At 40.3% G+C, this 15,547-nt stretch overlaps 1 protein-coding gene across 1 annotated transcript; it reads right to left on the bottom strand.

Moving 5' to 3' along the window:
• Positions 1-406: 406 nt before the first annotated feature.
• Positions 407-6,194, bottom strand: LOC103452041 (glutamate--glyoxylate aminotransferase 2-like). Its single transcript, XM_029091277.2, has 14 exons — positions 5,720-6,194; positions 4,619-4,817; positions 4,362-4,427; positions 4,125-4,242; positions 3,466-3,547; positions 3,252-3,339; positions 2,974-3,132; positions 2,442-2,615; positions 2,212-2,343; positions 1,731-1,796; positions 1,563-1,627; positions 1,140-1,231; positions 877-1,033; positions 407-698 (listed from the first exon to the last, which is right to left on the bottom strand). The coding sequence occupies exons 2-14, from the start codon at positions 4,733-4,735 to the stop codon at positions 569-571; spliced, it is 1,446 nt and encodes a 481-aa protein (XP_028947110.1). The 5' UTR covers positions 4,736-4,817; positions 5,720-6,194; the 3' UTR covers positions 407-568.
• Between the last annotated feature and the right edge of the window lie 9,353 nt (positions 6,195-15,547).

Consider the following 15,547-nt stretch of genomic DNA (forward strand, 5'->3'; position numbering starts at 1 on the left):
GAAAACCCCTTCACCTTCGCTTTCATTTCTTACTTCAATATTTCTAGAATCCTATGATTCAATCCAGTCCTATCCAATCCAATCTCAGGTACCAAATAAGTCCTTCCTAAAAGAGCAACTTGCATCAAACGGATTCACCCAACATGACATCCCGTGCAATAATCAAATATCATGTGAAGAAAAACTTACACATAACATAATGTTATTGAATTGAGACGTCACCGTAGTGGCAAACCATGTAAGTTCTCTTTCCAAGGCTAAAAGAAAAGGGTAGGACAAAGTTAATGGACCAGAATGAGCAGTATAGTAAGGCTTTAATGAAGTCTCCCATCACTATTGGTCCCCATCTAGCTTAAAGTTGGAATTTAGTGCTCTGCAATTTTAAATCAGAAGCTGGAAAGCAGAATTATAAATACATACAATATTTAATACGTAAGAGGTGAAAGTAATTTTGGACAGAAGGAGGAAGTTTACAGTTTATACAGCCTAATGTGAAAAGTAGACAGGTTTGCAATACTAGCTTTGCATAAGCTGGAGGTTATAAGAAACCTTATGATTTTCCGGATCTTTACATCCTCGAATAGCCTCTCCGATCTTCGTATTGATCCATGAACTCGTCGTTGAACTTCTTGAAGCTATCCATGATGGCCGGCATGTCTTCCTCAGCCGGTAAGATGGTTGTCCTCAAGTGGAAAACCCTACATGGAGAAGTAAAAATGAAACAATCAGAAACTGATGTTTGATAGTGCAGCTAGTGCAAACAGAATTTACGGTGTCCCTCTAATACTTCTGTGCAACTTATTACAGTAGACTCAGTAATGCGCATCCTAAGATTTGTGTCGCACGCTAGAACTGAAGATTGCTAAAAGTTATTACCCTTCTTTCTGTCCGAACCCTGATCCGGGGACGGTGGAAATGCCAGTGGCTTCCAAAAGCTTGAGACAGTAGAAAACGTCGGGAACTTTTCCAGCCCGTTTAGCAGCCTCTATCGCTCTTGGTGGCAAGCGTATTTGTGGGAATGAATACATTGCACCTAAAACCAATTTTCTTAACCGTTAACATAAACAGCCATTATTTCTATGAGGCAAACTTGAACGAGTTGTAAGGACCTGTAATACTTATTTAAAGCAACTTTTTACCTTCTGTGAAATTGCAAACGACATTTCTGCAGCTGTTAAATCCATCGGTCATAATATGTGCTCTTCTCCTCAAAGATTCAAGGATCCCCTTGCTGCAAATCAATAATTCAAATCCATCATTATTTGTCGCTTCAGGAAGGCATCTCTTGATACCACTCATTACCAACGTTCCAAATCTCATATCATATTGTGAATTTATTATTGTTAATTTCAGATAAACAAGAAATACCTATAGTTACCATTTTTGAAGGTTTTCATGTACATCAAACCGTTTACATGAAAAGATGGTAAAAGCAGTGTCAAAGTTGGACCTATCTAAGCAGCAACTTTGATGAACCATGGAAAAGCAGAACGGCTTTTGCCATCCAGTTTCCGTTTAGTAATAGGAACAGAAACATTCACGTATACTTTTAGAGGGCATACCTTTCCCTAATAAACTGCTCATATGAAATGTCTCCAGGTTTCGGAGGGTTGACCATCAGCCCCATCTGCAAATAGACCAAGTAATTTCCTAATTTAGATAAAACAGTTTCGGACAGAAAGATGAGTTCTATATAGAATAGCACATCAATATATTTAGTTTTCACTCACAAATATTTGTGCAGGAACATTTGGACTGAGTGCTATTGATACAACCTTATATATCTCATCAACTGTCTGCAACATGATATCACGAGAACAAACACATCAATGAGCGTTGGAGCTTATATACTGAATTTAAGAATGCTTGAATTTATTCCATTCTACATTCTACATGAAGATGGCCTGATTAATTCAACATGCAAGCATCAAACACCAATTTATCAAGGTATGAAAAAAAAGCTTAACTTGTTCCAGTATTAGCTGACATGTAACATGAAAGTTAGGAGGCTTCTAGTTGATCAAATCTTAAACTTGTTTATAATCCCCTTCCTTTCATAAATTTTATAGCATTCTTGTATTTCTGTTAAGTCTAAATCCTACATGCTTCTGGAGACATACTCTGCATATCCTCTTTTTGCAATAAAAATGTCAAGTGTGATGAAAACTCGAGTTATGCGATGCCAAAAGACAAAATAATGGAGGCACAAACCTTTGGAGGGATGTTTGTCATCTCAAAGTATCCACCCCGCTGTCCACATTCACCCCAATATCCTTTGGAGACGGTGTGGAAAGAGACAAGCTGGACTTCCTTGCTTACAGGTAGCCCCATACCCATCAACACCTACAAGTATTATCAGAATTAAAGAATTACTTATCGACTGGAGCTGAAACTGCAAGGAAAGGCACATGCAGTTAACTCTGATAGCTAAAAGTATTTACCTTTCTAGCACTAATAAAGGGGCGCTCGTCCTGGTATATATTCTGCTGATAAACTTCGTCCCCAAGCAAGACTAGGCTTTCGCGGTAACAGAAGTTCAATATTTCTCTCAAATTAGCTTCACTAAGACACTGACCAGTGGGATTTCCAGGATTTATAATCACCATCGCTCTTACCTGATTGTATTGCACTAAATATTTAGTTGGTAATAAAAAAGCATGACAGAAAGCCAACACTGATTGCAACCACAAGAAGAAATTGACATTTAACACTATATTCAAAAGGAGTAGATATCAATCCAGGAGGCAAAGGGAGAACATTAGAGAGGAAATTTCTCCAAAGGCATGCGGAAACAACGCTATACTTTGTGAAATCCTTATATTGAAAATTAATCAGCCAACATATTAAAGTGTCTGCCAAATGTCAAATCAGATTGCGGGCTGCTCCTATTCATCCATTCATCTAGTTCTCTCTTAGTTTGAAAACACATATCCTGCAATCTTCCATAAACGAGCCAGAGAAAAAGATACTAACAGTGATTCCATTCGCGCGAGCCTGTGCAACTGACTGGCGAAGATTATTAACATCAAGACCCCAATTTGCTGTTTCCTCTAGGTAATATGGAACAAGAGAACCGCCAAACAGAGATATTGTAGCCGAATAGAGTGGGTACTGTGGGACTGGAACCAGAATCTGCCAGCATCCAAAATAGGATTATGTTTGGAGAGTATTGAGGTGTCCAAGAAGAAAGCCCGAAAAAGGAGAACATTTGTATAATCTGTTATCTATTGTCATTTAGGAAGATACATTACCCCATCCCCTTCACCACGGATAATAGCATTCAAGATCTGCATCACTCCTTTGCTGGCACCATCGGTGAGATATATGAGCTCTGGGTCACTGTCATTGGGGCACACCAAAAAATTTACAAACACCTTAAATCACAACTTCAGAACCAAATTAACAACTTTATTGCCCCTGGGAAGAAAAAGTGAAGTAAAAGGATTGCTATCTAGCAACCATCACCTAGGATATCCATCACGTTTCTCAATGAACTCTGCCACTTCCTTCCTAACGCCTGGAATACCTCGGGAATCACTATAAGCACCTACACATACAACATGAAGCAAAATTGTTCATTTCAAGTTGATAAAAGGAGCTCTTAAACTTTAGCGGCCCCAGAAACAACTTCTCAGCTATGTTTATTGCAGATAATGGGGATAAAGCAATTTCATGTTTATAATAACCGGCAATAGCAAGTTAGAAGGCAGGAAGAAATTGTTGGAGATATAGCATAATAATTACACGAACTATTGACAAGATAAGATGTTTATCTAACTTTTAAATACAAAAGAAGTTCCAATTAACATGATTCAGTCACATACTGAGAAAATTTGATCATCACACCATGAACATGACATCAATTGGTGATCACTAGGGCAGATCATTGTGGAGAAACGAAAGGAAGATCTTAAAAGATATGCTAAATTTTGAAATAAATTGAACACAGCTTTCAAAAAGTTAAGATTGGCAGCACCAGTTGAACTATTTAGCAGTTGTGCGAGTGTGTGTAATAAGGTTTTGGGAGTTTAATACACAAAAAATAATTCTTCAGTGCATGGATATAGTCAAGTTCTTTTATCATGATAACATCACACGAAAGGCAGGTAAGGGAAAGCTGATACCTAGACCACCCGAAGTAATTGAAAGATAATGTTTAGCTCTTGAAATTGCATCAGCAGGAAAGAGCAGCCCTACATTAGGGTCATCTAACAGAAATGGAGCTTGGCATAAAGCAACCACCTGCAGCAAAAGATTACTTGGTCAGAGCAAGTTCTACGGACAATTTAAGTTAGTAACTCAAACAATTCAAACTAAAAAAGTGAGTATTAGCTTAGCAACGAAAAGAACTATATGAGGACCTGGCGAGGGAAAGTCAGTGGCTTCTGTCCTAGAGCATGAGGATTCCCAACATTTGTGAAAATAATCTGCAGACAAGAAACCGAAATAATTGATAGAATTGTCATTGGGACTACTAATCCACTTAAACTCTGTTCTTTGCCATATATATGTTAAGTTGATTGCAGTTAAGAAGACATGCAAGCCAATTTTACAATAGTGAAAGCCAAGAAAAACTGCATTGCCAAACAAAACAAAACAAAAAAAGTGGCATCTGTACCTTCTTTCCTTCCTTCTGAAGCTCAGAAGCTCGAAGATACAGCTCGCCTCTAACAGCATACTGAACCTTCTTCACTTTCTCATTCAGTGACTCATAGTCCAATGCCTTAAGGGGCATGATGATAGTTTTACGTTCTTAAAAGTTTTACTCCAATGCAATGAGAAGGCAAAGCAGCCAATTTATGTACTCACTCCCTAACCTGCAGATTTTCAGAGTAAGTTATTATAGTAACAAGAACTAAAACAAAAACGATCATATGGAAAAATAAAAGGGTTCTTCACAAATAATCCCTTGAAAAGTCAAAACTCCATTCCATAGTCAATAACACTATTTTAAAGAAGAACGAACCCTGGACCGCACCGTTATTGCACCAGATTGTTATTGTACAACAGATGAGGGTTTTTTTTCCTATCAGTTCTCAGGAAGACTACACTCATTGAGTGAAACATAGCACGAAAGGCGAAAACAAATATATATGTTGTGAAGATGGCAGCTTGAATACCTACCCAGTCACCAGCCAACTTAAATCGCAGAATTCATTATTTATTCAACTAAATTCTGTATGGCCTGCAGTTTTTTCAGTGTCACCATGTAAGGTGACTATGACAGGGCAACTAAACCAAAAATTAAAATTTCACATTAATAATAAACTAATTCACTGAATGGACTAATCATCCTGATTAACAAACTAAAATTAAGAGAAAGCAAAACCACACCAGCATTAATAAGATCAACCGCAACCACAACTATCGAACCGAAAGCCTAAACAATTATATCACAACAGATGAATCCTATAAAACTTGGAAAAGATGTAATATTTTGTTCAGAATCACCAAATAAAGGACACCCCAAATGCGGAAAACCAAAAAAGAAACGACTGGAGTTGGCAAATGGTAAAATTACAGATGAACCAATGAGGCACCGATTACATATCTTGACCAAAGACCAAAACTTCAAGTTAAACACCAACCAAAAAGAAACCCATTCGGCAGAAACACAGACATAAATTAATAACCCAATTCACCAAAAAGCTCAAGAACAAAAAAAAAAAAAAAAAAAAAAAAAAAAAAGAGGGAGAGAGAGGAAAATTCAGAAAGGTACCTGTGAACTTCTGGGTTAGCGGCGAAGTCTGTGGAAGTTGCAGGGAAAACCCAGGTGGGTAGTGCTCTTCTGGCAGGGGAGATGGGTGCACAAGTTCACAAGTGTGCTCAAGTTCACAAGTGTGCTCTGACGTATAAAAAATGAAGGGTTTATTATTGTATGGGGAAAGGATCAGAGAGAGAAAGGTACGAACATTATTATGTGGTACATGAAGTGAATGCAATGGCAGCAGCAGAGCCACTGAAAATATTTAAACGGATTATTGGTATAATTCGCCAAGGGAGAGGATAAATCTCTTGCGAGAAATGTGGTGCAGCTTTAACACTCTCTCGGTCCTCCTTCGGCGGATAACGAGAGCCTTTTGGCCTTCATCTTCCGTTTTCACACATTGCAATTGTGGTGCCATTGTCGCTTTCACCACCAGACTTATTCACCCAGGATAATGGAGTGGTTGATATTTTCCATCTCTCTCTCACTTCGGCAATTTTTTTTTTCTATTTGTAATCAATCAGTAATAATGCAGTTCAAATTCATTTTTAATAAAAATCAAACATTAGACATCTCATTTATAACTAAACAAGAATATCAATAAACGATATTACTTGTTAGGCCAAGTCGTGGTATAGCTGCAATCAACACCACTTGAAGTGTTTGAGTTGATTTGTAACTCCATTTTTTTATCCAATATTTGTAACTCTTATCTTTACAGAAGTTGGCTAAGTGTAGGACTTGTTTCAAATATTTGTTGTATGGTCAAAAGTTTGTAAGACCATTTTCGAAAAAGATGTCAAATTCTAAATGAAATGTCATGTAATCAAATTTGAAGGTATGAACAAGTTTCAACTGATATGTCAATTTTATGTGAATTGACATATGATTTTCAAATGTTAATTATGTCAAATTTGATATATGAGAAAATGTGATGTCAAATAATTTTTAATTATTTTATTGTGCCAGTTCCATTAATGCATAAATTATAGATCTTGAAAATTTATAATTAATTGATTTCTTTTTAAAATGAGTCATATAAATATCATTTATAACAAAAAAACATATCGGTTGGAAAAAGAGAAAATCTGACATTACCACATTAACTATCAAATTAATATTTGACATTTATCTTTTGACATCTCATTTGAAGATGCTTTAACTAATTTAGCCCTTCTGTTTGTATTTTAAACGATACCATATTTGTATGATAAGATGTCGTATTAAATGGCATGTCCAACGATTTGCGTCTCGAGAAGCATGAGAAAAAGACTTGAGTCACATTAGGGGAATCTCATTGATTTATGTACGACATACTTCAACAACAACAACAAAGCCTTTTCCCACTAAGTGGGGTCGGCTAAATGAATCCTAGAACGCCATTGCGCTCGGTTTTGTGTCATGTCCTCCGTTAGATCCAAGTACTCAAGTCTTTTCTTAGGGTCTCTTCCAAAGTTTTCCTAGGTCTTCCTCTACCCCTTCGGCCCTGAACCTCTGTCCCGTAGTCACATTTTCGAACCGGAGCGTCAGTAGGCCTTATTTGCACATGTCCAAACCACCGGAACCGATTTTCTCTCATATTTCCTTCAATTTTGGCTACTCCTACTTTACCTTAGATATCCTCATTCCCAATCTTATCCTTTCTCGTGTGCCCATACATCCCACGAAGCATCCTCATCTCCGCTACACCCATTTTATGTACGTGTTGATGCTTCACCGCCCAACATTCTGTGCCATACAACATCGCTGGCCTTATTGCCGTCCTATAAAATTTTCCCTTGAGCTTCAGTGGCCTACGACGGTCACACAACACGCCGGATGCACTCTTACACTTCATCCATCCAGTTTGTATTCTATGGTTGAGATCTCCATCTAATTCTCCGTTATCTTGCAAGATAGATCCTAGGTAGCGAAAACGGTCACTTTTTATGATCTTTGCTAGATTGCTCCGGTCATTAGTGTGGATAAGTATATAAATGGATAAAGATAGGAAAGCAAACACAAGATGTACGTGGTTCACCCAGATTGGCTACGTCCACGGAATAGAGGAGTTCTCATTAATTGTGAAGGGTTTACACAAGTACATAGGTTCAAGCTCTCCTTTAGTGAGTACAAGTGAATGATTTAGTACAAATGACATTAGGAAATATTGTGGGAGAATGATCTCGTAACCACGAAACTTCTAAGTACCGGAGTGTGGTATCGTCTTGACTTGCCTTATCTGTCTCATAGGTAGATGTGGCATCTTTTCTGGAAGTACTCTTCCTCCATCCAGGGGTGGTATCTGTAACTGGTGGAGATGCACAAGGTAATGTATCAATTTCACTTGAAGCTTACTTGTAGTTTCAGGCTTGGTTAAGCGCGATACAAACCATGTAGTAGGAGTCCCCCAAGTCGCCGAGCTAGGGGATCTGCTGAAAGAGGTGACAGACAAGGTAAGCAATCAGAGCTTCGGCTGATTGTTCACATTCTCCCTATCTTGCAGGCAGCATGAAGGATAAAGAGAAGAAAAATGAGAAGAGATGATATGGGATACTTTTGCTTTTGAAGAAGTAACTTTCCACAGGCTTATTCTTGAACTGGGCTGGAGGGTTTTCTGGTTTCCTCCAGAGTATAAGGCCGACTGAAGAATTTGAGGGTCAAAACAAGTCTATCAAATCTAGAGTACGTTCGACCCTGCTGATATGGGATACTTTTGCTTTTGACAGAGTAGTGGATGTATCGGCACGTGTGCTGTTACGCTTGTCTCCACATGCTTCCTTGTATCCTTCTCACTTGCCCTATCTGTTCCTCAGGCAGATGCGGTATCTTCCCTGGAAGCATAAGATGTTGAAGATGAGTACTCGAGAGCAATACCAGGTAAGTAATCAGGTAAGGGGTTCCAGGCAGTTAGTTCCTGGCTGGAAGCTTGATTCCAAGTGCTGACTGATTGCTCTCTTTCTCCTTATCTTGCAGGTAAGAACAAGGCCAAAGGAAAAGACAGGGAAAAAGCATGATATGGGATACTCTTGCTTTTAACCCTGATGATATGAGATATTCTTGCTCTAGTATAGCTTGTTTACAGAGGTATTATCGGGGGGAAAGAAAGCTGAATATTTCGAAAGGCTTCGTTGGGAGTGCCCTCTCAGATAAGAGGAAGGGTTGAGCATTTTTGCAGGTCTGCCTGTCCGTTGGGGATGGAGGTCGACATATATAGGAGTCTCCCTAACATCAAGTAATAATGCTATTCCTTTACCCTGCTTGGTCATAGCACGGTAGTGGGAGCTGCCAGCTTCACATGTTTTAACTCTGTCAGAGCACTTTGAAAAAGTGGTCTGTGGTATCTGGAAAGCTGATATTGCGTGTGAAGATTACAGACAAGCTTTATCCAGGGAGATCCAGCTCTTAAAGTTGGGAAAGTGGTGCCTCTTCAGTTTTCGAACAAGCAATCCTGTCGGGGATCTGGCTCTCGAGATTCGGAGAACGATGCCTCTTCGATTTTTGAGAAAGCAATCCTGATGGGGGTCTGACTCTCGAGATTCGGAGAGCTGTGTCTCTTCGATTTTTGAGAAAGTAATCACGTTGGGAGTCTGGCTCTCGAGATTCGGAGGGCGGTGCCTCTTCGATTTTGGAGCAAGCAATCTTGTTGGGAGTGTTTTCTCGAATGTGAGTAAAGGTTGGGCATGTTTGCTAGTCTACCTTGCCACGAAGCACAGAGGTTGACACACAGGGACTTTCCAATTATCCAGCAGTGGTACTGTTCCTTTACCTTCTCTTCGATTTTTGAGAAAGTAATCATGTTGGGAGTCTGGCTCTCGAGATTCGGAGGGCGGTGCCTCTTCGATTTTGGAGCAAGCAATCTTGTTGGGAGTGTTTTCTCGAATGTGAGTAAAGGTTGGGCATGTTTGCTAGTTTACCTTGCCACGAAGCACAGAGGTTGACACACAGGGACTTTCCAATTATCCAGCAGTGGTACTGTTCCTTTACCCTCTCTTCGATTTTTGAGAAAGTAATCATGTTGGGAGTCTGGCTCTCGAGATTCGGAGGGTGGTGCCTTTTCGATTTTGGAGCAAGCAATCTTGTTGGGAGTGTTTTCTCGAATGTGAGTAAAGGTTGGGCATGTTTGCTAGTCTACCTTGCCACGAAGCACAGAGGTTGACACACAGGGACTTTCCAATTATCCAGCAGTGGTACTGTTCCTTTACCCTCTCTTCGATTTTTGAGAAAGTAATCATGTTGGGAGTCTGGCTCTCGAGATTCGGAGGGTGGTGCCTTTTTCGATTTTGGAGCAAGCAATCTTGTTGGAGTGTTTTCTCGAATGTGAGTAAAGGTTGGGCATGTTTGCTAGTCTACCTTGCCACGAAGCACAGAGGTTGACACACAGGGACTTTCCAATTATCCAGCAGTGGTACTATTCCTTTACCCTTGTGGGTAATAATATGGTAGCTAGACCTTCAAAATTTATGTGTCTAAACTTTGTTAGTGTTGTTTCTTTGCTATTCTTTTACCCTTCTTGGTCAGAGCGATGTAGTGGGAGCTGCAAGCTTCACGTGTCTCAACTTTGTCAGAGAACTTTGGCAAAGTTATTTGTGGTACCCATGAGCTACTGTTGCGTGTGGGAAGTGGGTGATTGAACAGTATGATTCATATGCTTTCTACTTCGCCAGAAATGTTCGACAGAATGCCCATAATTTTCGCAAAGCTGAGTGTGCGTGTAACAGGTGCTGACAAGGCTGGAAGAGTATGTGCCTCTTCGATTTCTGAGATCGACCCTCGTGGTCTCTAAGCAGCCCAGCTTTTGAGAAAGCAAGCCTCTTTGATTTCTGAGATCGGCCTTCGTGGTCTTTGAGCAGCCCAGCTTTTGAGAAAGCAAACACCTCTTCGATTTCTGAGATCGACCATCGTGGTCTCTGAGCAGCCCAGCTTTTGAGAAAGCAAACGCCTCTTCGATTTCTGAGCAGGCGCCTCTTCGATTTCTGAAGCTTCGTCGAGTGCAGATTTTTATAGGGGCTGACATTAAGCTCCAAAGCACACTTGAATATCCACCCGTAGAAGCTCCATTCTTGCACTTCTAAGATCTTGATTTGTCTGACCTCTTCTCTCTTCAACATCTTTGAAAATGTCTGGCCCCTCCGACCGTCGTTTTGACTTGAACCTTGTTGAAGAGGCAGCACCGCCTTCTCCAGACAACATATGGCGCCCATCCTTCGTCTCCCCTACTGGTCCTCTTACCGTTGGGGATTCTGTGATGAAGAATGATATGACCGCTGCAGTAGTGGCCAGGAACCTTCTCACTCCCAAAGATAACAGACTACTTTCCAAACGGTCTAATGAGTTGGCTGTTAAGGATTCTCTGGCTCTCAGTGTTCAATGTGCAGGTTCTGTGTCTAATATGGCCCAACGCCTATTTGCTCGAACCCGCCAAGTTGAATCATTGGCGGTTGAAGTGATGAGTCTCAAACAGGATATTAGAGGGCTCAAGCATGAGAATAAACAGTTGCACCGGCTCGCACATGACTATGCTACAAACATGAAGAGGAAGCTTGACCAGATGAAGGAATCTGATGGTCAGGTTTTACTTGATCATCAAAGATTTGTGGGTTTGTTCCAAAGACATTTATTGCCTTCGTCTTCTTGGGCTGTACCGCGTAATGAAGCTCCAAATGATCAACCTCTGATGCCTCCTCCTTCTAGGGTTCTGTCCAGTACTGAGGCTCCGAATGATCTCCCTCCGGTGCCTTCTCTTTCTGGGGCTCTACCGACTGCTGAGACTTCTCCTAAGCAACCTTTGTGAAGGCTCCCTCTTGTTTGTTTATTTTGACTCAAGTATATGTACATATTTGTAACTTATCGGGGATATCAATAAATAAGCTTTCCTTCATTTCAACGTATTGTGTTAAATATACCAAAGCCTTATTCGCTAAGTTCTTTGAATTTTCTTTTGTTGAAGCTTGTATGTTGAAGCTTTGTGAGTGAAGCATGTAGGTTGAGGTAGTGTTCCCTTAATTTCCCGAGTGAGGAAAACTTCTCGGTTGGAGACTTGGAAAATCCAAGTCACTAAGTGGGATCGGCTATATGAATCTTATAACGCCATTGTGTTCTGTCATGTGTCATGTCCTCCGTTAGATCCAAGTACTCTAAGTCTTTTCTTAGGGTCTCTTCCAAAGTTTTCCTAGGTCTTCCTCTACCCCTTCGGCCCTGAACCTCTGTCCCATAGTCGCATCTTCTAATCGGAGCGTCAGTAGGCCTTCTTTGCACATGTCCAAACCACCGTAACCGATTTTCTCTAATCTTTCCTTCAATTTTGGCTACTCCTACTTTACCCCAGATATCCTCATTCCTAATCTTATCCTTTCTCGTGTGCCCACACATCCAACGAAGCATCCTCATCTCCGCTACACCCATTTTATGTACGTGTTGATGCTTCACCGCCCAACATTCTATGCCATACAGCATCGCCGGCCTTATTGTCGTCCTATAAAATTTTCCCTTGAGCTTCAGTGGCATACGGCGGTCACACAACACGCCGGATGCACTATTCCACTTCATCTATCCAGCTTGTATTCTATGGTTGAGATCTCCATCTAATTCTCCATTCTTTTGCAAGATAGATCCTAGGTAACGAAAACTGTCGCTCTTTGGTATTTCTTGATCTCCGATCTTCACCCCTAACTCGTTTTGGCCTCCATTTGCACTGAACTTGCACTCCATATATTCTGTCTTTGATCGGCTTAGGCGAAGACCTTTAGATTCCAACACTTCTCTCCAAAGGTTAAGCTTTGCATTTACCCCTTCCTGAGTTTCATCTATCAACACTATATCGTCTGCGAAAAGCATACACCAAGGAATATCATCTTGAATATGTCCTGTTAACTCATCCATTACCAACGCAAAAAGGTAAAGACTTAAGGATGAGCCTTGATGTAATCCTACAGTTATGGGAAAGCTTTCGGTTTGTCCTTCATGAGTTCTTACGGCAGTCTTTGCTCCTTCATACATATCCTGTATAGCTTGGATATATGCTATTCGTACTTCTTTCTTCTCTAAAATCCTCCAAAGAATGTCTCTTGGGACCCTATCATACGCTTTTTTTCCAAATCTATAAAGACTATGTGTAAATCCTTTTTCCCATCTCTATATCTTTCCATCAATCTTCGGAAGAGATAGATTGCCTCCATGGTTGAGCGCCCTGGCATGAACCCGAATTGGTTGTCCGAAACCCGTGTCTCTTGCCTCAATCTATGCTTAATGACTCTCTCCCAGAGCTTCATTGTATGACTCATTAGCTTAATACCCCTATAGTTCATGCAATTTTGTACATCGCCCTTATTCTTGTAGATAGGCACCAAAGTGCTCGTTCGCCACTCATTTGGCATCTTCTTCGTTTTCAAAATCCTATTGAAAAGGTCAGTGAGCCATGTTATACCTGTCTCTCCCAAAACTTTCCACACTTCGATTGGTATATCGTCTGGGCCTACTGCTTTTCTATGTTTCATCTTCTTCAAAGCTACAACCACTTCTTCCTTCCGGATTCTACGATAAAAAGAGTAGTTTCTACACTCTTCTGAGTTACTCAACTCCCCTAAAGAAGCACTCCTTTCATGTCCTTCATTGAAAAGATTATGAAAATAACCTTTCCATCTGTCTTTAACCGCGTTCTCTGTAGCAAGAACCTTTCCATCCTCATCCTTGATGCACCTCACTTGGTTTAGGTCCCTTGTCTTCTTTTCCCTTGCTCTAGCTAGTTTATAGATATCCAACTCTCCTTCTTTGGTATCTAGTCGCTTATACATATCGTCATAAGCCGCTAACTTAGCTTCTCTCACAGCTTTCTTCGCCTCTTGCTTCGCTTTTCTATACATTTCACCATTTTCATCGGTCCTATCCTTGTATAAGGCTTTACAACATTCCTTCTTAACCTTCACCTTTGTTTGTACCTCCTCATTCCACCACCAAGATTCCTTTTGGTGTGGGGCAAAGCCCTTGGACTCTCCTAATACCTCTTTTGCTACTTTTTGGATACAACTAGCCATGGAATCCCACATTTGGTTAGCTTCCCCCTCTCTATCCCACACACACTGGGTGATTACTTTCTCTTTGAAAATGGCTTGTTTTTCTTCTTTTAGATTCCACCATCTAGTCCTTGGGCACTTCCAAGTCTTGTTCTTTTTTCTCACTCTTTTGATATGTACATCCATCACCAACAAGCGATGTTGATTAGCCATGCTCTCTCCTGGTATAACTTTGCAATCCTTACAAGTTATACGATCCCCTTTCCTCATTAGAAGAAAATCTATTTGTGTTTTTGACGACCCACTCTTGTAGGTGATCACATGTTCTTCTCTCTTCTTAAAGAAGGTGTTGGCTAAGAAGAGATCATATGTCATTGCAAAATCCAAGATAGCTTCCCCATCCTCGTTTCTCTCCCCAAAACCATGGCCTCCATGAAAACCTCTATAGTTGCCTGTCTCCCTACCCACGTGTCCATTTAAATCTCCTCCTATAAATAACTTATCCGTCTGAGCAATTCCTTGCACCAAGTCTCCAAGGTCTTCCCAAAATTTCTCCTTCGAACTCGTATCCAACCCTACTTGAGGTGCGTACGCACTAATCACATTGATAAGTTCTTGTTCTATTACAATCTTGATTGCCATGATTCTATCTCCTACCCTCTTGACATCTACAACATCTTGTGTCAAGGTCTTGTCCACGATGATGCCAACACCGTTTCTCGTTCTATTTGTGCCCGAATACCATAATTTAAAACCTGAGTTTTCTAGATCCTTTGCCTTATGACCAACCCACTTAGTTTCTTGTAGGCACATAATATTTATCCTTCTCCTCACCATAACTTCTACTACTTCCATAGATTTTCCCGTCAAGGTTCCTATATTCCACGTTCCTAAACGTATTTTGCTCTCTTGAACTCTACCCTTCTGTCCTAGCTTCTTCACCCTTCCCCGTCTAATAGGATCAAAGTACTTCTTTTGTGTGTCCCGTGTAAAGTTGATAGGAGCATATGCTCCCAAACAACTTTGAGTGGAGTCGTTCGAAAAGAAGTTTCTATAGCCCCCTTGCTCATTTAACACTGCATCCGGGTGCCGATGGAGATACAGCGACCCTTGCTCACTTATCACTGTGCTCGGGCCACACAGCGTGCCACTTACGGGTGACGCCCTAGCTTTAGCGCGATTTTGTTCTGGATTCATTTTCATAAGGATTCGACGTAATCATGGAGTGCCGGCTGTCGACTACCTGACGCCCTCCCCCTCCTCATTTATCCGGGCTTGGGACCGGCAATGTAAGATAAACTTACACGGCGGAGTTATGTACGACATACTTAAGTAATAAAATTAGGAATTTGGCCGTATTACAGTTTAGTGGTATGCCTTTGGTAAGTAATAAGTTTTAGGTTTGATTCTAATCAAAGACAAATATAAATCACATTATTGCTAACTCATTATGAGGCTTAGCTTACCCCTTCCCCTTTAGTATAGATAATATCGTTTGTTAAAAAAAAAAATTCTGAAATTTGAACCATAGTATTGCTAGACAATTATGAGGCTTAGCCCGCTCATCCACCCCCTTAATGTATATAATATGTTAAAAAAAGGAATTAACTTGGTTTCTTAATGTATAAATAGGAGTTCCTCCTTAATTCACTATGTGGTTAATTTACAGATTATGCTTATGATCAGAATAATTCATATTATAAAATACTTTGTAAAGATCATCCTTACAAAAAATTCAATAAAATATGAGATCGTTTAGTCATTGAATTGTATAGAAACAAATGGACGGATTCGCTGAAAGCATTAAGAATTGTCTATCTATTTGCTACAATTGATTGAATAAATAACC

The sequence above is a fragment of the Malus domestica genome, chromosome 13 (assembly GCF_042453785.1).
Source record: "Malus domestica chromosome 13, GDT2T_hap1".
Taxonomy (NCBI): domain Eukaryota; kingdom Viridiplantae; phylum Streptophyta; class Magnoliopsida; order Rosales; family Rosaceae; genus Malus; species Malus domestica.